Raw genomic sequence first — 24,809 nt, 5'->3', positions numbered from 1 at the left:
CTTCGTAAAAGGGGTGGGAAGGGTGTGTCTGGGGACATGTCGGCAGGCCAGGGGTGTGTCCGGGGGCGAGTCCGGGGTCAGGGGCAGTCCGAGGCGGGTCTGGGGGCATGGCGACGGTTCGGGGGCGGGCTGGAAGGGCGATCCCGAGTCCCCCAGCACTGCGGCCTGTGCCGGGGGATGCCGAGGCGGCACACGCAAGTTACGCCTGCTTCAAGCAGGCGTAACTTGCACAACAAAGGTAGGGGGGGATTTAGGTAGGGCTGGGGGGTGGGTTAGATGGGGGAAGGTGGGGGGACGCGGAAGGAAAGCTCCCTCCGAGGCCGCTCTGATTTCGGAGTGGCCTCGGAGGGAACAGAGGCAGGCTGTGCAGCTCGGCGCGCGCAGGCTGTCAATTTTGTGTGCGCCAACCCCGGATCTTATAAAATCCGGCGTACTTTTGTTTGCACGATCAAAAGTACATGCATGCATACTTTTTTAAGATCTACCTCTCTGGGACTAGGGAAATACCTAAAGTATCTGCATGTAATTTGCTTTGAAGTGTTGAAAAGTGGAATAAAAATAATAACATAATAAAACCTGGGGAAGCCTGGACCCAGTATTTTAAATACAGTTTAAGCTACTAGCAGGTATGATGTTTGTGTTGGCCACATCCTCATCTGAAGATCCTGAAGAAGTCTGTGAACTGGGATAGCTGCAGAATCTGGTGGAGGTAGGAGAAACAGAAGAAAGCTGAAGACATTTGTTCTCAGGTCTATTCTCTTTCTGACACAGATGATCATTGTTCTTTGCTACATTCTGCAAGAACGGAGAAGCAGAGATTCTCCGGAGAACAAGTATAAAACAAGATAAGTCAGGTGGATGATCTGAATGAATCCCCACAGAATTGTCCTCCTCTCCTGATCACTGGGAACATTAAGTCACAACCTCAAACAAGACAAAGGCAACTGAGGAGACATAATTTTTTTGAGGGGGGAAATATCAAGTAAGAAAGAATGGACAGAGTCCACGTCATCCCTTTCTGACTCATAAGGGGACTTTACCAGGATGAGGAAAATCCACAATCTCATGGTGAGATCTTACTCCTAACTCCATAAGTTCTTGTGAAGAGGCATGCACCAATGTGGGACCTTGGCCAACCCCCACTATGAGAAAGAATTCTCCATCTTGGCAGGAAAAGTTCCAGTTTTCCTCTCTGATCTCCATGGCTTAAGGAGGCAAAAAATTATTCACTAGCTCTGACAATTGGTCTCATAGGTTGGGGAACCCTCTGCACTGGAAATGGAGGATATAGATCTTCAGAAAAAAAGATTGGTTCATCAACATTAAGGGCAGTCTGTACACTTATGAAGGAAATCTTTGCCATGGCAATTGTGTCTGCTGCAGCAGCAGCTGGGTCTATGGAGATCTGTGTCAGCTGTGCCAACATTTCCTGCTGATTGGCACCCTGGTCCATGGACAGCATCAGCTGAGCCTTATGCCACACCCTAACCTCAGTAATGTGACTCTTGGGCATATGTACTGAAGTGCTCTGCTCTGATACAACTGATATGCTGCTCTGAGTGAAATGACTGTGCCTTAGACTGCAAGTTCTGCACCAAGGACACTGGATGGCATCCTGATTGGTCCCTGGTCTGAGTAAGCAAATGATTTGGCACAATGAAAATCTCCCACACAATAATAATAATAATGATAATAAAATAAAGAACCTATATCAATGAGACTGTTTCCTGTCTTGGTGTCAAGAACAGTTCCACTCCAGTGGATCCCTATGGAGATGACACCAACTTGTTTTTCAGTTCTGAGGGGGATGGCCCCAAAGGAAGTCCCTCATTTCATTTGGCATACTTCTTGGTGCCTCACCTGGCACTATAAGCTTCGGTGCCACATTCAACTCCTAACCTGTAATGGATCCAGGAACTGGCACCATGGGGGAGCCTTCTTGTGCATGCAATATCAGGATGGGAAGCATTCCCACCTCATTTTCCTATGTCCAGGCAAATGATATCCATAATGGACATGCAGCACCTACAGATACAGGTCTTAAAGCTGCTAAACATGAGCTTCTTGGCTTTGGACCCCTCCAAGCTCATTTTAAATTCTTTTAGTTTTTTTAAGGACTGAAATGTTAGATCTGAAGGTTTGCCGAGGCAGTGGGAAAAAAAAGAGAAACACAATAAGGCAACAAGAAGAAGAATTTTGAATAAAATCCCATATATTATTTTGCTATAAAGTTGTTGGTGCAGGAGATGTTCCAATAGAGTAGTAAGTACAGAGATCCTATCAAAACCCCACCTTCTACAATATAGCTGCCATTTCCTTGAAGCAGTTACTAGGTCATAATGCCTTTCTTGTCCCCAAAGGGAGGTGTTCCTCTCCCCCTTATTAGATTTTGTACCTGAGAAAACTTGTAAGTCCTTTATGACTGTTTAATGATGTTGTCAAGAAGAACCCAAAGCACTACAGAGAGGCAGATCACTGATTTGACAAGCCGGAATAAATTAGTCTGTAAGCATGGATGACATCATCTGATAGAGTCAACACATATTCAGCTCTTAGAGCTCGGTAAAAACTTAGTGAGTATGCATGGGAGTTCCTGTGTGCACATGCTGTCGTGAGCCCTTCAGTCTTTTTTCATGAGCTACTACACGTATGTGTCCCAATCTCTTACATTTTTCAGCTATTGACTTTGTGCCTTGTTGCTGCCTCTGATCGCACTTTGTTTCTCGGAGGAACAAAAAAAAATTCAAAAAAAAACAAATGCTTATAAATGTCCGGGAAACGGACATTCATTTACAAGCATCCGTTTTCTGAACCTTTGGTTGTGCGCCGTTTTCTTTACCGGTGGACGGCCATGGACAGCTGACCTCTCCCGGGTGCATGCTTTCAAGGAGGCACGCAGTTGACCCTAGCACTTCCTTGACAGCGCGACCCCTAATTAGAAATTAGCATGGTGCCCCCCAGGAGGGGTGCCTGGGGGCACGTTAGGAAAGCAGGCGCTAAACACTCAGTGGCCGCTTTCTGCGCATTTTAATTGCATTGGCCCCTAGATCAGCAAATATTGTGGCTGAGAAGTATCATGTTCTGCTAAGAGCATACTTGACCCCTCCCAGAATCATGCCATGAATAAAGAGCCTTTCGAGAAATGCTGGAGCTGGTGTGGAGGGCTAGGGCATCTTATACACATCTATAGCTGCCCTGTTATAGCAGATTTCTGGGAGAAAGTAAAGAGAACAGTTGAAGTCATAATTAAGACAACAATCCCAGATGATCCAAAGATTTTTATTTTTGTTTCAGATGATATTCTATCTAATAGATATTTCTATCTATTGTTATTATGTAAACCGATATGATGTGTATTTTAATGTCGGTATAGAAAAGCTGTTAAATAAATAAATAAATACATAAATAAATAAATATTCGAGGAGGAAATGTGGGGCATCGAATTACAAAACTTTCTGGTGAGATGTAGGATTAACCTTGGGAACAGATGGCCAACAGTGTCTGAATGGTATGTGGGGATGGGGTCAATAATGGAGTAGGAGGTCCTGATGGAGAGGGTTAAGCGAGGTTGGAATAAAACTAAGCACTTTGGGGATCTGGTGTTACAGTATATGGAGATTCAGGTTTTGATCCACTAGAATCTGGTGGTGTGAGATGTAATCTACTAGTAGAGCTTGTGGGGGACGAGATGGAAGAGCTCCTTTTAGGCAGATACGATGAGTGGGGAATAGGCTATGCTATCTGGCTACCTCTATATTGGATATTATATGCAGTATTTAAAGTTTTACTGGTTATGGTATTGAAAGATTAATAAAATGTAAGTTTAAAACGTGCACGTTACAATTACATGGGCTATTCAAAATTATCCCCATAGTGCGTAATCTTGACCTCACAGTAATATATTTCTTTATTTAGAAATCTTGCCACCACATAGATCTCTGTTTCACTTCTCCAGATGATAATGTAACAAACAGCACAAAGGATAAGCATAATGGGAATTTAAACACCACAACTAATACAAAATAATAAAAAGTTATTAGAAAATGCGGAATACTGTAAAATTACATATCAATTGATTGTGCACAAATTTAGTCCTTGAGGGGGTTCAAACAGAATGATATTCACCATGAATGTTTACAAAGCAAATCTGCATACTTTTGATCTATGAACAGGCTGCTTTGCATATTATGGTCACCCTTAAAATCAGACTGGTTTGCAAGCCATTTGGGAAACATACAGATAAAACAAAGTATTTGCAAATTAGCAGAAAAAGGACAAACCTTTAATGTCAAACCATAAAATCTCCAACATACTATTACTAGAAAAGGAAAAAAAGTAAATTAATTTAAAAAGTCCCTACCATGGTACTAATCTTGCCATTCTCAGTAGTCATGCTGTCTCTGTGATGTAAATGAGCAAAAGGCTTAGCTGCTCCCCAAGACTCCAGGTAGCGCGTCATACGGACAGAAGCTCTCATTTTGGCACCATCTAATGTATGTCTGGGTCTAAAGTGATGTTGAGGACTGCGTCTTTCTCCCTAAGTACAAAGAAAAACAACACATTAGTACACACATTCTGGTCTTTGGCATTCACAAATACATAGGGAGTATATTTTAATGTTTTAAATGAAGTTACATTATCCTATCATGTAGCAAAACATAGAAGTTATTATTTATAAGCAGAACTGTCAGTTCCTATCTATCCCATTTAATCAGTTTACCAGTGAGCACAACATTGGATGATTAGGATGCTTTGGGACGATAAGAAAAAAACCCCCCAAAACAAATTTATGTACAAAGAGATCTGAAAAATTACAGAAAATCAAAACTTTGTAAAACTTGCAAAGAAGATGTTTGTTAAACTTATTACTCTTTTTTACATTTTTTTTATTGAACATTTTATAAAAAAGCAATTTATTTATAAACCACTTATAACAAACCTATTGAGCAAATAACTCAACTGAGCATGAATACAAAGCCCAGAGAGGCATATTTAAATAACCTAAAACAAACATATGATATATTGAAAAATGTCAAGATCAGCAATGTGTTAAATAAACTACAACTGCATAGTGGAACATGGGGAAAGATCACCACCAATATCCATTCCAAGAATAGTAAAAGAAATAAGAAAATGAACAAAGGGACCGAAAAACAGATGCCAGCAAAAGGTGAGATAAGCAGTTTAAAAAAAAAAAAGGGGGGGGGGGGCTAATCAACCCCTGCATGGATCCAAACCTTTTACCTCAACAAAATCTAAAATTCTTTCCAAATTTTTGAGACAGCAGGATAAATGTCTCTTATGGGATATGTCAATAGTTCCATAGAATAAATATGCCATAAGTTTTGATGCCACAAAGAGGAGGTTTGGTGGAGGAATTTCAATGCAAAGCAATGAGGCATTGTGTCGGCACTAACATATAAACAATCAGTGTAGGGCGCCTAGTAGATTCTAAATAATTGGCTTTCATATGTCTGAAATATACAGTTGCGTGATCCTGAAAGACTTATCGTTGTAATTTTATCAATCCACAAAATTATCACAGACCAGAATATTGTGATAATGGAGCATTCCCATACTCTCTCCCTTTTAAACCTCATTTTATGCAACTTCACAGGGGTGAGATATCAGCAATAGAAAATGTTATATCCAGAATACTGAATACATAGTAACATATTAATGACGGCAGACAAAAACCAAATGGTCCATCCGGTCTGCCCAGCAAATTTCTTATGATAGTAACTGCTGCTCTATGCAGGTTACCCCCTAAAAGCCTTATGTTAAGGGTAGGAACATTTACAATCAAAACCATGCAAATGTCAAACCTATAACAAAATTATTGCTAGCAGCATTTTTATAGAGTGAACAGCCTTCTTGATTTCAGATAATGCTGCTTGAATGTACTTTGCTTTTGGACTTGGCCAGAGAATCAGTCCTCTGCTTTTTCCCTAATGAGTGCTTATCAGTGTCCTGGATGTAAAAGTTGGGGCCCAGTGTTGGCTGAATCCAATTGTTCCCCTTCTGAAGCCTGAGAAAAACCTCCTCCCACTCTTGATCCCACAATCTAATCCCCTATCCTTTTCCCAGATTCCCTTAACTTGGCCACAGTATCAAACTCAGATACCATTAATAACTTATGAATAATAAAGAATCAACTTTTCAAAGGAAGTTAAACCTTTAATATACTTAGATTAGAGGATAGGCTTGGAATGCCTATCCTTTAAGTTGTAAATATTGAAACATCGGGACATTAGGGAGTTAGTACTATTGACGCAGATCTTGAATATCCAGAAAAGAAGTATCTTCAAAAAGTTGGCCCACTCTTCTAACACTACCTGTGGACCATAATGGGAAGTTTGCTTTACAGAAATGAGAAGGGAAATCCAGATTGTTCCAAAGTGAGGAGAGAGGAGAGGGAAAGAAGAAGGACTTCCTAGAAACCAAGATGGAATACTAAACATCGAGAACAAAAGATACAAAGAGATGGGCTATATGAAAAAGTTTCCTCGACTGACAAGAGGCCCAAAAAGGCATGGCAAAAGACTTACCAGGAACAATTTACCTTTCTACCAGAATTCATTCATCCAAATGACAACACTCTGTATAACCGTGACTCGATTATATATCCTGAAATCAGGAAGTGCAAGCCCACCCATACCTCTCTGCACTGATAAAACATGGAAATCAACTCCAAGGTTTTGCCATGCCATATAAAATCACATTTTTTGAGCTTCTTAAAAAAAACCCATCAGGAACAAGCAAAAAATAAATTGAGGAAGAATATTCATCTTAATAGTAGCTACTCTGCAGAACCAAGAGATTTAAGATGGGGACCATAACTTCAGATTATTCTACATTTTAAAGAGTGATAGCAAGTAATTCAACTAAAAATTTTCCAAATTATTTGGGATAAGAATAGAAACATAGAAACATAGAAATGATGGCAGAAGAAGACCAAATGACCCATCTAGTCTGCCCAGCAAGTTTTGCACTTTTTTTTTCTCATACTTATCTGCTACTCATGGCTCTTAGTAACCTTTTGGTTCTATTTCTCATCCACCCCCACCATTAATGTAGAGAGCAGTGATGGAGTTGCATTTAAGTGAAATATCTAGCTTTGGCCTGGATTTATCAAAATGCGGTAAGTACTGCATGCGATAGCAAAAGGGGTGTGTTTTATGCTAATATAGCATTTATTGCAATTTGCACTAATTACCTGTGCAAAGAGCAATACCATTTTCTGCAATAAGTGCCAGACCTGTTGTATTTCCTGCATTCAACCACTGGGGGACAATTGTTAATGGTCCCAGACATATATAAGAGAGAGAGAGAGAGAGAGAGAGACACCAGCCATAATATCTTGGCCCATAGGTAGGTATTTGTATCCCTATAGTAGGCCCACCTAGTAACTCGAGGTGGGGTTTAGGTAGGGGCCACTTTGATATTCTACGTGACACCTCCGAACAGAACAGTGGTCTCTTGTGAAGATTTGATGGCCTTCGGAGTGAGGAAACTCACTCCAAGATGAGATTTGGGAAAGGTTCTCTCAACCTAGCTTGATGGCCTTCAGAGTGAGTTTCCTCACTCCGAAGGCCATCAAATCTTCACAAGAGACCACTTTTCTGTTCGTAGGTGTCACGTAGAATGTCAAAGTGGCCCCTAACCCCCTACACTCTTACTTAAACCCCACCACGAGTTACTAGGTGGGCCTACTATAGGGATACAAATACCTACGTATGGGCCATGATATTATGGCTTCTCTCTCTCTCTCTCTCTCTCTCTCTCTCTCTCTCTCTCTCTCTCACAGGCTCTGGACCCTTCAATTCACCTGAAATAGACCTTATGGGAGATATCACAAAGGGCAATGAAACCTTACATCACAGCAGCTATCACGCAGCCTAAGGCAATTCAAAGAGGTGTAGTTAAAATCAGTGTTACAGCTGTGCAATAGCTCTTTGCAGACAGGCTAACTCTGCCCCTAACTCCACCTATTTTCAGAATTTGCATCACACCATACGATACGGTGCTATCGCATGCGTTAACGGGGCTGGTAATGTATAGGAATAATATACAACAAGCAAATAAGGTGCGGTGCGCATTCGATGATAATGTATCCAAATATTATATTGTCCATTTAAATAGATTTATGTGTGAGAAACCTATAGGAAATATAGAGGTAGATTTTAAAAGCCCTGCGTGTGTAAATCCTGCCGGATTTACGCGCGCAGGGCACTTGCCCTCTGGCGCGCCTATTTTGCATAGGCCACCGGCACACGCAAAGACCCGGGACGTGCGTAAGTCCCGGGGATTTGCTTGGGGGGCGTGTCGGGGGAGGCGCGGCATTCAGGGCATGTCTAGGGGGCATGTCCAGAGGCGTGGTGGCGGTCTGTGGGCAGGGCCAAGTGCTACGGTACATCGGCCTGTGCTGGGGCAGGGAGCCGGCGACACGTGCAAGTTATGCCTGAAAGAGGCAGGCGTATCAACAAAATAAGGTAGGGGAGGGGGATTTAGTTAGGCTGGGGGGTGGGTTAGATAGGGGAAGGGAGGGGAAAGTGGGGGAAAGTGGGGGAGGGGGCTGGAAAAAAAATTCCCTCCGAGGCCGGTCCGATTTCGGAGCGGACTCGGAGGAATGGAGGCAGGCTGCGCGACTCGGCGCGCGCAGGCTGCCTATTTTGTGCAGCCTTGCACGCGCCAACCCCAGATTTTAGGTAGTACTTTTGTTTGCTCCGGTTGCGCGTACTTTTTTAAAATCTGCCCCATAGTGCATAGTAAAGGGAACTGTGTTTGAATACACAATTCTGCTATTAGATTATAATCTATGTTAGAACAGACTTAGGGGTAGATTTTTAAAGTTATGCGCGGGCGTAGATTTGTTCGCGCAACCCGGCGCAAACAAATCTACACCCGATTTTATAAAATGTGCACGCTGCCGCGCACATGTTATAAAATCCAGGGTCGGCATGCGCAGGGGGGTGCACAATTGTGCAACCTGCGTGCGCCGAGCCGCCTGCCTCTGTTCCCTCCGAGGCCGCTCCGAAATCGGACCGGCCTCGGAGGGAATTTTTTTTCCAGCCCCCCGCCCCCCACTTTCCCTCCCTTCCCCTCCCTAACCCACCCCCCAGCCCTAACAACCCCCCCTACCTTTGTTAAGAACATAAGAACATGCCATATTGGGTCAGACCAAGGGTCCATCAAGCCCAGCATCCTGTTTCCAACAGTGGCCAATCCAGGCCATAAGAATCTGGCAAGTACCCAAAAACTAAGTCTAATCCATGTTACCGTTGCTAGTAATAGCAGTGGCTATTTTCTAAGTCAACTTAATTAATAGCAGGTAATGGACCTCTCCTCCAAGAACTTATCCAATCCTTTTTTAAACACAGCTATACTAACTGCACTAACCACATTCTCCGATTAGTTTTAAATGTGCCACATGCTAACTTCATGGAGTGCCCCCTAGTCTTTCTATTATCTGAAAGAGTAAATAACGGATTCACATCTACCCATTCTAGACCTCTCATGATTTTAAACACCTCTATCATATCCCCCCTCAGCCGTCTCTTCTCCAAGCTGAAAAGTCCTAACCTCTTTAGTCTTTCTCATAGGGGAGTTGTTCCATTCCCCTTATCATTTTGGTAGCCCTTCTTTGTACCTTCTTCATCGCAATTATAGCTTTTTTGAGATGTGGCGACCAGAATTGTACACAGTTTTCAAGGTGCGGTCTCACCATGGAGCAATACAGAGGCATTATGACATTTTCCGTTTTATTCACCATTCCATTTCTAATAATTCCCAACATTCTGTTTGCTTTTTTGACTGCTGCAGCACACTGAACCGATGATTTCAATGTGTTATCCACTATGACGCTTAGATCTCTTTCTTGGTTTGTAGTACCTAATATGGAACCTAACATTGTGTAACTATAGCATGGGTTATTTTTCCCTATATGCATCATCTTGCACTTATCTACATTAAATTTCATCTGTCATTTTGATGCCCAATTTTCCAGTCTCACAAGGTCTTCCTGCAATTTATCACAATGTGCTTGTGATTTGACTACTCTGAACAATTTTGTATCATCTGCAAATTTGATTATCTCACTCGTCGTATTTCTTTCCAGATCATTTATAAATATATTGAAAAGTAAGAGTCCCCAAACAGATCCCCGAGGCATGCGTAACTTGCGCGCCATTCCCAGGCCTGGGGGCAGGTTCAGAGGCCTCGGCCATGCCCCCGGAATACCCTAGGGCTGGCACCACACCCATGGCCCTGCCCCCAGAACGCCCCCGAATGCCGCGCCGCCCCCGACACGCCCCCCCCCAAGCTAAGCCCTGGGACCTGCGCACGCCAGCGGCCTATACAAAATAGGTGCGCCTGTACGCAAGTCCTCTGCGTGTGTAAATCTCGCTGGATTTATGCGCACAGGGCTTTTAAAATCTGCCCCTTAACTTCTAAATGCTTGTTCTCATTGCCATTTAAAATAAGGAATCACTGGTGTTTAATCCTAAAATTATTATATATAGGCTTATTTAAATTTTAATCAACTTGTCTTTAAAAAAGAAATAAAAAATCCAAATAAGAAATCAGTTTTGCTATGTATAATGAACATGAAATTGTATGTACCTTATTATTAAAAATGAGTTATATTGATACAATAGTTATTAAAACCATACTAAGTCCAAAAATATTATATAAAAAAAAACATGTTGAAAAATAAAAAATGGAATTAAAACCATTAACAAATTAAAAATAAATAAATAAATTATAAGAAAACTGAAAAATCAGTTTCTTGGTTTAAACCAAGAGGTGCCATAGTCTTGAAGTCATAAATGTATTTTTGTTCAAACCTTAGTAGTAGATTATCTAAGTTACTCCTCTCCAATTTACTACAGGTTGTTGTAATACACAGAATTTATAATCATTAAATTTATGATGTGCTAAGATAGAATGCTCAACTAGTGGTTTTGACTCCACAATCCTATTAACACTTTTGTGTTGAATTATCCTCTTATTAAATTGATTGTTTTGCCAATATAAATTTTATTACAAGGACAGATAGCAGCATAAATGTAGAGATTACTTACCTGATAATCTCGTTTTCCTTAGTGTATGCAGATGGACTCAAAACAAGTGGGTATAGTGTGCTCGTGCTAGCAGTTGGAGACAGATCTGACGTCAGCACGGGTACATATACCCCCGCAGGAAGTGCAGCAATTCAGTAATCTTCCTTGCAAAAGCTTTATGGATATATGTGTAACTGACCGATCGATTAAAGGAACAGGATTACCCTGACAGATTGATAGTAGCTGGAGACCGCCAGTGTTCTCAACCGGAAGGCGTCGACACCCGGCAGGGTGGATGCCCTATATAAGAAAACATGGCTTACCGTGAGTCGGTGAATCCCCATGTATACCGGCAGCCGGGCGGGATGCTGAGTCCATCTGCATACACTAAGGAAAACAAGATTATCAGGTAAGTAATCTCTACATTTCCTAGCGTGTAGCAGATGGACTCAAAACAAGTGGGATGTACAAAAGCTACTCCCGGACTGGGTGGGAGGCTGCCCGAGGTCCGTTCAGGATTGCCCTTGCAAATGCTGTGTCCTCCCTGGCCTGGACGTCCAGACGGTAGAATCTGGAGAAGGTATGGAGGGAGGACCATGTCGCCGCTTTACATATCTCTGCAGGCGACAGCATCCTAGTTTCTGCCCAAGAGGCCACTTGAGCTCTGGTAGAGTGAGCCTTGACCCATAGAGGTGGTGGTTTTCCCGCTTCTACGTAGGCTGCCTTGATAACTTCTTTGATCCAGCGGGCGATGGTTGCCCGTGAGGCCGCTTCCCCTTGCTTCTTCTCGCTGTGAAGGACGAACAGGTGGTCCGTCTTTCGTACTGCTTCTGACATTTCCAGGTATCTGGACAGCAGCCTGCCGATATCGAGATGGCGTAGTATTCGACCTTCTTCCGACTTCTTCAAACCTTCCGTGGTAGGCAAGGATATGGTTTGGTTGAGGTGGAAGTGTGAGACTACTTTGGGTAAGAAGGAAGGAACCGTGCGAAGATGGATAGCTTCTGGAGTGATTCTGAGAAACGGATCACGGCAGGACAGCGCTTGTAGCTCTGAGATGCGGCGTGCTGAGCATACGGCCAGCAGGAACACCATCTTCAAGGTTAACAAACGGAGGGACAGGCCTCGAAGGGGTCTGAAGGCGGGTCCCACTAGAAATTCCAAAACTAGATTGAGGTTCCACAGGGGCACAGGCCACTTCAGTGGCGGGCGAATGTGTTTGACTCCTTTCAGGAAACGTGAAACGTCTGGGTGTGTGGCAATGCTGCTGCCGTCACTCTGGGGACCATAGCAGGATAGCGCTGCCACTTGAACCTTGATGGAATTGAGGGACAGACCCTTCTGAAGTCCATCTTGCAGGAAATCCAAAATGATAGGGATCTTAGCGGCATGTGGATTGGTGCCGTGAGTTTCGCACCAGGCTTCAAATACTCTCCATATCCTTATATATGTTAGTGATGTGGAGAACTTGCATGCTCGGAGGAGTGTATCTATTACCGGCCCCGAGTATCCTCTTTTCTTCAGTCTAGCCCTCTCAATGGCCAGACCGTAAGAGAGAATTGAGCTGGATCCTCGTGGAGGATGGGACCTTGCCGCAGCAGATCCCTGTGTGGAGGCAGGGGAAATGGAATCCCTGCCAGTAGTCTTCTCATGTCTGCGTACCAGGGTCTTCTTGGCCAGTCCGGGGCCACTAGAAGAACTAGGCCTCTGTGCCACTGAATCTTGTGTATAATGGTGCCCAGCAGGGGCCATGGAGGAAAGGCATATATATATAGCAGGATCCCCTGAGACAATGGCTGGACCAGGGCATCGATCCCCTGGGATAGAGGATCCCGCCTGCGGCTGAAATATCTGGGTACTTGAGCATTGGACCTGTCCACTAGTAGGTCCATGCCCGACGTCTCCCACTGATCCACAATCATCTGGAAAGCTGTGGGCGACAGCTGCCATTCCCTCGGATTTAGGCTTTCACTGCTGAGGAAGTCTGCCGTGGTGTTGTCCTTCCCGGCGATGTGGACGGCGGAGATGTCCTGTAGATTTGCTTCCACCCAAGACATCAGGGGGGCTATTTCTAGGGATACCTGTCGGCTTCTGGTTCCGCCCTGTCGGTTGATGTATGCCACTGTGGTGGCGTTATCCGACATCACTCTGACCGCTCTGTTTCGGAGCCTGTGGGCAAATCGCAGGCATGCTATCCTGACTGCCCGTGCCTCTAGTCGGTTGATGTTCCATCCTGACTCTTCTCTGTTCCACCGCCCTTGGGCGGTGAGTTCTTCATAGTGTGCTCCCCATCGTTCAGGCTGGCATCTGTAGTGAGCAGGGTCCAGGTTGGGGAGGACATTCTTGACCCCCGGCTCATGTGGCCGGGCTGCAACCACCACCGTATCTGATTCCGCACTCTGGCTGGTAGAGGTAGGTGTACGGTGTAGTTCTTTGATCGTGGGCTCCACCGAGATAGGAGGGCACATTGTAATGGTCTCATATGAGCCCGCGCCCATGGTATCACCTCCAGAGTGGATGCTATAAGGCCGAGGACCTGTAGGTAATCCCAAGCTGTGGGCCGGGTGGCGCTCAGTAGGGTCTGCAGACGATTCCGGAGCTTTGCTCTCCTCTTGGCGGTCAGACTGACCTTGTCTTCCTGGGTGTCAAATCAGACTCCTAGGTATTCCAGCGACTGAGAAGGCTGTAGGGAACTCTTGTTCAAGTTTACTACCCATCCTAGGCTTTCCAGAAGAGCTATAACTCTGTTGGTTGCCTGGTGGCTCTCCTCCGGTGACTTTGCCCTGATCAGCCAATCGTCCAGGTAGGTAGGGATGGACGAGGATTCCTTCCTTCCTGAGGGACGCCGCCACTACTACTATGACCTTGGTAAAGGTCCGTGGCGTGGTGGCTAACCCAAAGGGTAAAGCTCGGAACTGGAAGTGTTGGTTCAGGACTTTGAAGCGTAAATAGTGCTGGTGATCCCGATGGATTGGGATATGCAAGTAGGCTTCCGACAGATCTAAGGATGTGAGAAACTCCCCTGGCTGTACTGCATTCTTGACAGACTGCAGAGTTTCCATGCGAAAGCTGGGGACCCGTAGGTGTCGGTTGACTTGAGGTCCAGGACGGGCCTGAAAGTGCCCTCCTTCTTGGGTACTATGAAATAAATGGAATAATGCCCAGAATTCATCTCCCATGCAGGCACTGGGATTATGGCTTTTAGGGACAGGAGCCTCTGCAAGGTAACTTCTAGTGCCGCCCTTTTGAGGGGTGAACAAGGAGATTCCACAAACTTGTCCGGCGGGAGCCGAAGAAAGTCCAGGTAATACCCTTCTCGGATTATGGCGAGGACCCACTGGTCCGAGGTAATCTCAACCCACCTGTGGTAGAAGAGGGTTAGCCTGCTCCCTATGGCTGCTACCCCCGGATGGGTTGGCTGATTGTCATTGTGGGGTGCGGCCGGGACCGGAACCCGAGCCGGTTCTCCTCTTGTTGTGCTTAGTCCGAAAGGACTGGTTCCTGGCTTGAGAACGAGGTGCTTAGTAGCGAGCCCTGTAAGGGTTGAAGCGCTGAGAGTTTCTACCTCTGGATGGCCTAGGAAAGGAGCGCTGGCTCCTCCTTGACCTGTCTTCTGGTAGACGGAGTAATGGAGAGGCGCTCCATTTATTGGCCAGTTTCTCGAGGTTGCTGCCGAACAGGAGGGATCCCTTAAAGGGCATTCTCGTGAGACGTGTCTTGGAGGAGGAGTCGGCCGACCAACTACGTAGCCAGAGCTGTCTCCTGGCTGCCACTGAGGATGACGCTTCCTTGGCTGCCGTACGGACTAGGTCGGAGGCTGCATCAGTGAGGAACAAGAGAGCTGATTCCATCTCTTCTCCCGGGGTGTTGTTCCTAGCCTGTGATAAACAGGAATGCATCACCACGGTGCAGCAGGTCGCAATTCGTAGGGACATGGCTGCCACCTCAAAGGCTTGTTTGAGAATGGCGTCCATGCGCCGGTCATGTGTCTCCTTGAGGGCCGCCCCCCCCCCCCCTCCACCGGAATGGTGGTGCGCTTCACAATTGCGCTAACTATGGCATCTACCTTGGGGCACGACAGCAGCTCCTTGGTTGCCGGGTCTAAGGGGTACATGCCAGACAAGGCCCGACCCCCTTTGAATGAGGTCTCCGGCGCATTCCATTCCAAATCGATTAGCTGCTGTGCTGCTTGTAGGAGGGGAAAATGGTGAGCCGTTTGGCACAGGCCCTCTAACAGGGGATTCATTCTAGGTTCCCCTGGGGTGTCATGGCCCGGGAAATCCAGTTCCGACAGGCATTGAGAGACCAGGCCTGGGAGATCCTCTTTCAGAAAGAAGCGCCTCATGGTCCGATGTGGTTCAATCCCCGAGGGCAGTTCTCCCTCCTCGGGGGGCTCTTCGTCTTCCTCAGAACAATCTGAATCCCCATAAGTGGGGCTTCCGGGTGACGAGTTGCCGTGCCTAGGCCTTGAGGGTCCAGGTGCCGGGTCATCCGGTACGTATGGACCCGTTCGGGGAGCAGACTGCATTGAGACAAAGGCATGAATCCCCTTGAACAATTCCACCCAGGAGAGCGAAGCAGGATCTGGCCTTAGGGGCACCAGGTCTCTCGGGTTCCCTGGCTGCTGACCGTGGCCTGCTAGGTCCGGGGTGTTCCCTGAGGAACTGGCAAGTACGCTGGGCTGCGACCGGTCCTGGCCTGGAACTCCCAGGGCCTCTTCACATTGGGCACATAGGGAGTCTGCTTCCTCGCTCTGTGTAGCTCTGAGGTTGCATGCTGAGCAGAGGCTTAGAGCTCTTATGCCTGAGTCTGGAGGTGCCAGCTCTGCTGATGCATGGGCTCTCTTACGCTCCATCTCGTCTGTTATCTCCCACCAGCTGGCGTCTGCGCTTTGAAATATGCGCGAAAGATGTGCGCCTACCAATATGCGCTTATCCACGTGCGCGTATCAACGTGCGCTTATCGGCTGGCGCCTATGAACGTGCGCTTATGAACGTGCACCTATGAACGTGCGCCTATGAACGTGCGCCTATGAACAGGCGCTTATCAATGTGCGCTTAGCAATGGGCGCCTATCAACGTGCGCTTAGCAACGGACGCCTATCAACGTGCGCGTAGCAACGTGCGTGCGCTGTTCAACATGAATCAAGGTGACTCCAATGCATGCCTCTATCGAATATGCGCCCAAGTATTTTCGGGCGCCTAACATATACGCCCTTCGCCTGTGCGCTCAGTCTGGCCTGAGCGCTAGAGCGCGGCGACGAACCAGGGGAAAAGGCGACGGCGAGCAGGCAAGCAAAATGGTGACCTCCTTGGCAGGTTGCCACGTAGGCAGATTCCGCTAATCCTCGCTTCCTCGGAGACCAACAAGTAAAGATGTACGCCTTACCTTGTCTTCGGCGCTTCCCGGCTGCGACCCGGGCGGTCTCCGGCTGCAGGGAGAGAGGGTGATTACCGTCACCGCCGCGCTCGAGGAAGTGCACCCGCTGCCTCTAGGCCACGCCCGAACCCGTCTCGCTCGGGGGCCAAGTCCGCGCCGGGACCGAGGCTGCCTCTAAGCCGCGCCCGAGCCCTTCTCACTCGGGGGCTAGGTCCCTGCCGCGAGCCGGCCACCGGAATTACTGAATTGCTGCACTTCTTGCGGGGGTATATGTACCCGTGCTGACGTCAGATCCGTCTCCAACTGCTAGCACGAGCACACTATACCCACTTGTTTTGAGTCCATCTGCTACACGCTAGGAAATAACTCCTTTACTTTTACAATTAGTAAGTCTGGAATACTTAAATTGTCTACTTTCATATTGACATTGCACACAGAGCAATTACCACACGGATGGTGGCCAGAGGGTCTAATGTCTTATTTGTTTTTGTGGTAGTGCAGAAGGTGAAATAAGGTCTTTTAAATTCTTAGCGCGTTTGTTGGCAATCAGCAAATTCTTATCTTTAAAGCTAAATAATACTTGTATAATAGGCCAGTGGTTTTTCAAAATAGTAATAATACTGTGCGACATATGAGTGTAAGTGATAGGACAGATAATTTTGTCATTCGGTTTGTTATTCCAAGGTTGTAAGAGCTCATTTCTATTCTGTTTGGCTGCTCTCTTGTAACAGTTAATGACATATTTTTCTGGATAGTCTCTTGCAATGAATCTCTGTTTCATCTCTACCGATCTTGTCTGAAAGGTAATTTTGTCTGCACAAATTCTTCACAATCTCAAAAACTGGGAATACGGAAGGTTCAGTAACAGCGATCTGTTATGGCAGCTATTGTAATGAGAGAGTATATACTGTTGAATGATCTCTCTGCATACAAAGAAATTAACAAGGCCTCAGCTTCAAATTCGTTCACTTGATACAGCAGATCCAATGGATGCCAAATATCGTCCATGCCTTGTCTGTCTTTTATGAAAACAGTATGGTCTCTGTGCAATAGCAAGGGTAACACATGCAATACCCAGAAGACCAATATTTTAGCTAGGATCTTATCATAATTTAAGAGAGAGATAGGTCTGTAAGAGCTGCATTCAACAGGCTCCTTCCCCTTTTTAGAAGCCAACAGAGAAAAGAGGGAGAGAAATCCTCAAGAAAGAACACCATTATACAAAGCTGTTAGCCTAGGAGCAAGGGAGTCAGAAAATGTCTTATACAATAATAGGGACAAACCTTCTTCTCCTGGACACTTCCCATTACTCAGAGCCCGATCAGCATTTTGAATGTTAAGAATAGAAATAGGAACCTAAAGATTTGTGAGAGAAGTTTCTGGAAATGTAGGTAGAACAAGGTTGTCCAGGTAAGCATTTATCTCCTCCTTACTAGCATTAAGTTTGATAGTATACAAAGAAGAAGAACAAGTTCTAAAAGGCTCATAGATTTCCCTAACATCACAGGTAAATAGCAAGATTAGAAGTAATAGCTGCATTGTACAAATCAACTTTGATTTTTAAATCAATTATAAGTTCTAAAATTCTTTAATGATACCTCTGAATGTGTCTAAAACACCAACCCCCCTAACCCCAACGCACCTCGAATCAAAGTGCCCCCTTACAATGGTCCACATATATAGAGTTGCAGACTGAGCTTCATAAAGAGTCTCGCTCTCCCCCCCACCCACCGATGTTCACCGGACTCTTGCGCATGTAAAAGATATGTCCGTACAACTGCGTGAAGAGAATTTTAAAACCTGTGCATGGAGGTTATAAAATAGTGTGTATTTTTGTGCATGAGATATGCATGTAAATGGGTGAACGTGCAGCCCTTTTAAAATCTACCTTTTAGATTGTAAACCCTCTGGGGCAGAAGATATCTACTGGAATTCATAGTTTGTAAAGAACTGTGAAGGATCGACATGTAGTGTAGATTGAGTTATATACAAATTTCACTGATGGTAATAACCTGCTCCATTTATCTTGGTTGCAGATGGAGAAGCATTGCAGTGTCTGATTAGCTCTCTCCATCTGTCCATTTGTTTGGGAATAATAGGTAAAGAATAGTCATATCGGTGCTCACAGCACTTATTTCACACGAAAAACATGATGTGAATAGAGATCCTCAGCTGGACACTACCCTCTTGGGTAACCATGAAATTGCATAATTTTCCTGACAAATAATCAGGCCATGGTTAGTACCAGTGGAAGTCCCCATTCTTGGTGAGCCAATCCACTACTACCAAGATGGCGCTCACTCCTTGAGCCTTTGGTATCTTCATTATGAAATCTACTGCTTTCTATTCCCAGGTTCTTCTTGGTGGGAACATTAGGCTTAGAAGGCCTGTAATTTTACTCATTACTTTATTGCACATGATTTTAAATATCTTGTGATGTTCTTCTTCAGATCCAATCCATCAGAAGTGTCTATTGATTAGATCTGTTGTCCTTTATATTCTGCAGTGTCCTGTCAATTCTGAGTCATGGCAGTTCCACAAAATTCTGTAGGTATGTATATTCTGCCTTTTGAATATAGTTCACCCCTTCCTTCCAGGTCAATTCTGTGGTATTTTCCCTTCTTGCAGAAGGGAATGGTTTCAGATTCTGCTTTAATCAGCATGATCAAGTCCATCTCCAGCATACACTTTCTGCAATTTTCTGTTCTCAGAACAAAACCCTTTTTTGGTTCTATTTTAACATTAGTGCAGCTGCCTTCCCATTTTACAGTCCTGGTCTGTGTGTCGAGCTGAACTGAAAGCAGGAAAAGAACAGTGAGCAATGTGTTGGGCTTGCATTTACATGTCATACCTTTTTAAAATATTTCAGATTTTTGTACTTTGTCATGACATAACGTATAAGACCAGCAGTTTCTTTTCTTCACTTTATAGTTCATCTTAGCTAAAGTCAGCTTCCAAGAGCATAGGTGGAGAACATTCCCTGGATCGCAGTATTGGGACAATATTTCTTTAACTGCTAAGGTAGATCTATTTGTCTCCACCAGGAATGGTTTGATAGGATCTTGGTGGACTAAGTTAGGGGCAGATGTAAATTTCTATTAAAGCTAATTGAATACTTCTTCTCTTGTTCATTCATAGAAACAGAAATACAGAAACATAAAAAAGACAGCAGAAAATGACCAAATGGTATCTACTGCACCCTGTAGGTTACCCCCATGCTTATCAGTTTCATGCACCGTAAACTTCAGGGCCCTTCTTGGTTGCTGTTTGAATCCAATTCCTCATTTCGCATTGCCATTGAAACAGACAACACTGTTGGGAGTTGCATCAAAGTATCAGGTTTATTGGTTAAGAGTAGTAACTGCATTAGCAAGTTACCCCCATAATAATTTGTTTCTCTAGACCGTAAAAGTTGGGGCTCTCAATGGTTGCTGTTTGAATCCAATTACCCTTTCTCCCCCTACTGTTGAAGCAGAGAACAGTAATGGAGTTGCATCAAGAGTATGAAGGCTTATTGGTTAAGGGTAGTAACCGTGGCACCAACAATTTACCTCCATGCATTATTTTCTTAATTTCCATCCTCTAGCCTTTAGGGGATCCACAGTGTTTATCCTATGCCCCTTTAAATTTTTTTTCACTGTTTTCATCTTCACCACCTCCTCCAGAAAGGCATTCCAGGCATCCACCACCCTCTCTGTGATGAAATATGTCCTGACGTTGATTCTGAGTCATCCTCCCTGGAGTTTCATTTCATGATCCCTATTTCTACTGATTTCTTTCCAATGGAAAAAGTTTGTTGAATGTGCATCATTGAAACCTTTCAGGTATCATATTTCCCCTGCCCCTCCTCTCTTCCAGGGTATACATATTCAGATCCTTCAGCCTCTCCTCAGTCTTCTCATACAGACCCCACATCATTTTGGTTGCTCCTCTCTGGACTGCCTCCATCCTGACTTTGTCACTTTTGAGATATGGATTCCAGAACTGAACACAGTACTCCAGGTGAGGCCTCACCAAGGACTTGTATAAGGGCATTATCTCCTTTTTCATACTAGTTATTCCTCTCTCTATGCAGCCCAGCATTCTTCTGGCTTTAGCTATTGCCTTGTCACGTTGCTTCACCATCTTCAGATGTCCAGATACTATTACTACAGGATCACTCTCTTGGTCCGTGTACATCAATTTTTCACCCCCCATCAGGTTAATTCTTTTTAATAGAGCAGTTAGTGGTATTACTCTCTGCAGTACCTCACTGAGTCTAGAGGTACTGAATCTGGAATGAAGTGACTACTTGCTTTGGAGTAGATGTCCTAGAGTAGCATGACTCAGAGTCAAGGCAGCATCTGACTCTCTGGAATCAGATTTTCAAAGATTCCGGAAATTACAGATTCAGAGATTACAGTTTCAGAAACAATTTTCCAGGTTCAGGCAGGACAAATTGGTGAAGGATAAAGAGTTTTCAAGAACTGTTTATGCCAGCAAACATTTCAGTCTCTGCTAGGTTTAAATACTTGCCTGAAACAGGGTTCTGCCTTTAACCCATAAGAACATAATCATCTTTTGCTGGGAGAACAGTCTGAACCTGTAAGTCAATAGTCAAATTTCTGTTTGCAGTTCTGCCATCCACATGGCTTTCATAGCGCTTTGTCTGGGTATTTGAATTCTATTTTGAAGGTTGCCTGTTCTAGTCCTGATGCTCCTTACACAGAATGGCAGTAATGAAAATAGTTCAAACAGTAGACCCTCAAAATCAAAGTGTAATGCAGAATTATTTTTGCTAAAGTATACAGTATTAGCTCTCTAATAAGGAAACAAGACATACTGATATGGAAAAGGGAGGCAATTCGTTGTATAGAATCATTGAGAAAGTTGTCTGCACTCTTATGTGATATTTTGACATGAATTTTTCCAAACACAATGAAATACTTACCATGAAAGAAAAAGCATTTACTGCAATACATCAATTTTTCCACTGACCTTGGGATTGATTACAAGGTAAGTTATAACATTATGCTCCTTAAGGTATGAGTCCCTTATAGGTCCATCTCCTTCTTCCACTTTATAAGCTCCATTCAGGTTTTCCAAGGTCACTGAAGTAATATGAACACGTCTGCAACCAAGATTATAGAAAAATTCAAGTAAAAAAATATGACCCTATGGCTTACAATACCTATTTTCAAAAAGCACCATTCTGATTTATTGATACCACCACTCTTTTATGACATACATGTGCTATAATCACCAATGAAAAAATAATATTTAAAAACTAAGAAAATTATGATTATAATAGCATTGAGCTATTCTAGATCACACTACATGTTTACTAAAAAATAATTCCAGTAGGTCAGTCACCAAATCTGTAAAGAAACAAAATAAATCCAGGTCTCCAAGGAAGATTTCAAGTACAGACTTTTGCATAGCTCCAAGTTCAAATGCAGTCATGTCTCTTGAGAAAGTATTGGTATATGAAACATTGAAAGAACTTAGGCTTCTTTCTCCCTTATGTTTAAGCCTTTGAACATCAGAAAAAAAAATACCATGTTAAAAACATTAAAGAGGTAATTTTCAAAAGGTTTTGCATACATAAATGGGCTTTTGAAAATGGCTACTTTTATGCGTGCACATTCTTTGAATTTCACAGAATTTTCTAAAGGTTTTAAATACCTAAATGGGCTTTTTAAAATTGCTCCAATATATGCTACTTTTATGTACATAAATTCTTTTGGAAATTATCTCCTTAATTTGCATGAAATTAGTGTGGTTGAGCTGAGCCACCAAGAATGCAGTTTTGCCCCTTCCAGTACAACTATAGTGTATTACCATGCATATTTGCTCCATTTCTTTTAACACTTTTCCATGCACTTATCAAGTACTAAAGGAAGCTGAGTAAAACTTTAATTTGTAATATATGGCAAAGTATATATTGTCCATCTCAAACTGTTAACAGTTTCAGAACGGACAAAAATGCAATTGAATAATGCATTATTTGTATCATATTTGTTTCAGTGTTGCCTATAGGAATAAATTATGGGGCTGATATAAAAAAAAAATGCCGAGCCCTTAAATTTAGGCTCCTAAATTAGGTACCTATTTTCAGCCAATCTTAGGATCCTAAGTTTTCAGATAAAAATTCACACAAATTAAGGAGCCTAAATTTAAGGCTGCTATTCATTTGCCTAGATTTAAGCTTCTAAAGTAGGTGTCTGGTACCTGATCATAACCCAGATCAGTCCAGACAAGTGGGTTTTGCATCCATACCAGATAGAGGCAGAGAATAAAAACTTTTCAGGCACTGCTACATAACCGAGAGTGTCACCTGCAATCCTCAATACTTCTGACTTCAGCAGATAGTAGAGGTGCAAACCTATAGTCTGAAGAACAGACTAGTAAGAATGAAGAAAAGATTGGAGAAATTAACAGAAGGAAGTCAAGAGTCTAGAAGAGGTGCTCCTGAGGTGAGAGGCATCTTTGTGGTCTATCCCTCATGTCGAGCCAGGTGAGCAGGCAGTTGGCAATCCATGTACTGCTTTAACCCGCATCTTCTAGGGGATTGGAAAGCCAAGGTCCTGATTCTCTCCTTCTGTCTGAGGTCTTTGCCCCCATGTCTTCACCAAGAGGAGGGAAGTATTCTGTTTTTTTTTCTGTGCCTTTGCCTGGTATTTTGTTGCAGTGCTGCTCCTTTAAAAAAAAAAAAAAAAAAGGAGGAAGTTGGGTTAAGGGCTGTTTGCCAGTGCCTTATTTGGCAGCATGAGGGGGGAAGGAGCAGTAAGTAATCACCCACTCTCCGGAGATCCGGGGTGGTTCGGGGCAGGTAACGTTTGCTGCAGGCATGACTTCTTTTTTTTGGCTCAGCTGAGAGGTTCGGGTGGTAGTACTACATGCATCTATGATGGTGCCGACCTTGGAGTGCGGGAAGTCATGTCAGGCCTGTGGCTCCTGGCATGTGTGACTCAACTCAGCTGCGCTGTGTGGAGACTGTGCTGTTGGGGGACAAGGCAGCTCAGCAGGACTGGCAGGAGGAAGGAGAGCTACCCATTTACAGGGGCCTGTCAGGGAGGCTCCAGGAGAAGCTGATAGCATGGCGGGTTCACGTGGCGAGAGGCAGTCTGTCCTCCATGAGCCTAGGGATTACCCCCACCAGTTGTCTCTGGTGATGCAGTCTGCATTGGATCAGGGAAGCTTTCTTGTTCTTCACATCTCGCAGCAAATGAGAAGTGGTTCAAGATACGTTTCAGTGCCTTCAAGGTTTGGACGAGATTGTTCCGGTGCCATTCAGCGAACAGGGTCGAGGAAGATACTCAATTTATTTCATGGTTCCAAAAAAAGGAAGGTACCTTTCACGCTATCCTACACCTGCAGAAGGTCAATGTGGCACTCCAAGTTTCATGTTTCCAGATGGAGATGTTGCAACTGTGATAACGGCGGTATGACGAGGGAATTTTTGACATTGCTGGATTTGACCGAGGCCTATCTACACATTCCCATATGCACAAAACATCAGACATTTCTTCATTTCATGGTGATGGGGCAGCATTTTCAGTTTCAAGCTCTTCCTTTCAGATTGGTGACGGCCCCAAGGACATTCACGAAGGTAATGGTCGTGGATATGAAAATTCTAAAGCGTAACCATCTCATCACCTCCAGGACCCATTGATCCAAGGTGATCGTGGTCTACTCCCTGTAAAACCGTGTCAGACATCCCCTGACAGCTTCCAAGCTGTTTGACTTCATTGTGTAGATTTGCTCATGCCGGTCCCCTGACCAGCACCATCCTAGGAGGTCTCCGGGAGCCCCGAAAGGACTGCTGCCTTTCTGAACCCTATTTCTGAAAGGAAACCGAAGAACTCATTAGAGCGAAACCTCCTATCTTGGAAACGGGTCCTGGCCGGAAAAGTCTTCTTTCCACTCTTCTTATCCTCAAGAAGCCTATTTCCCTTTGATTCCCCCAAATGTTTGATCAGCTGTTCCAGGTCCTCACCGAGATTATACAATTGCGACTTGGACCACACATTTGCTGACCAGTTCCACAGCCAGAGAAGCCTTCGCGTTGCCACTGCCAACACCATAGTCATGGACGAAGTCCAGACCAAACCATACAGTGTAGCCACAACAAACGCGATCCCAGCCTCCAACCGAGCTGCCCGCTTAGCCCTGTCAAATGAGACCACCTCACTTTCTTGGGACATCTGCAACCAGTGTAAACACACCCTTTGCATCAGATAGCTTTAAGAATCCAAGCTGTGATCTGTGGCAAAGGCTCCAAACATAAGAACATAAGAAATTGCCATGCTGGGTCAAACCAAGGGTCCATCAAGCCCAGCATCCTGTTTCCAACACAGGCCAAAACCAGGCCACAAGAACCTGTCAATT

The 24,809-nt window shown here is 44.5% G+C and overlaps 1 protein-coding gene across 1 annotated transcript in view; it reads right to left on the bottom strand.

Moving 5' to 3' along the window:
* ADCY2 (adenylate cyclase 2) overlaps positions 1-24,809 on the bottom strand; it is a 1,371,519-nt gene that overhangs the window by 350,810 nt on the left and 995,900 nt on the right. The window contains exons 9-10 of the mRNA XM_029590013.1: positions 21,417-21,549; positions 4,361-4,537 (exon numbers count right to left, since the gene is read on the bottom strand). Of these exons, the coding sequence (XP_029445873.1) occupies positions 4,361-4,537; positions 21,417-21,549 (310 nt within the window). The remainder of the gene's footprint in view (positions 1-4,360; positions 4,538-21,416; positions 21,550-24,809) is intronic.

Source organism: Rhinatrema bivittatum, chromosome 2 (genome assembly GCF_901001135.1).
Source record: "Rhinatrema bivittatum chromosome 2, aRhiBiv1.1, whole genome shotgun sequence".
Taxonomy (NCBI): domain Eukaryota; kingdom Metazoa; phylum Chordata; class Amphibia; order Gymnophiona; family Rhinatrematidae; genus Rhinatrema; species Rhinatrema bivittatum.
Note: the sequence above shows the minus strand (reverse complement) of the source record. Positions and strands in the feature narration are given on the sequence as shown.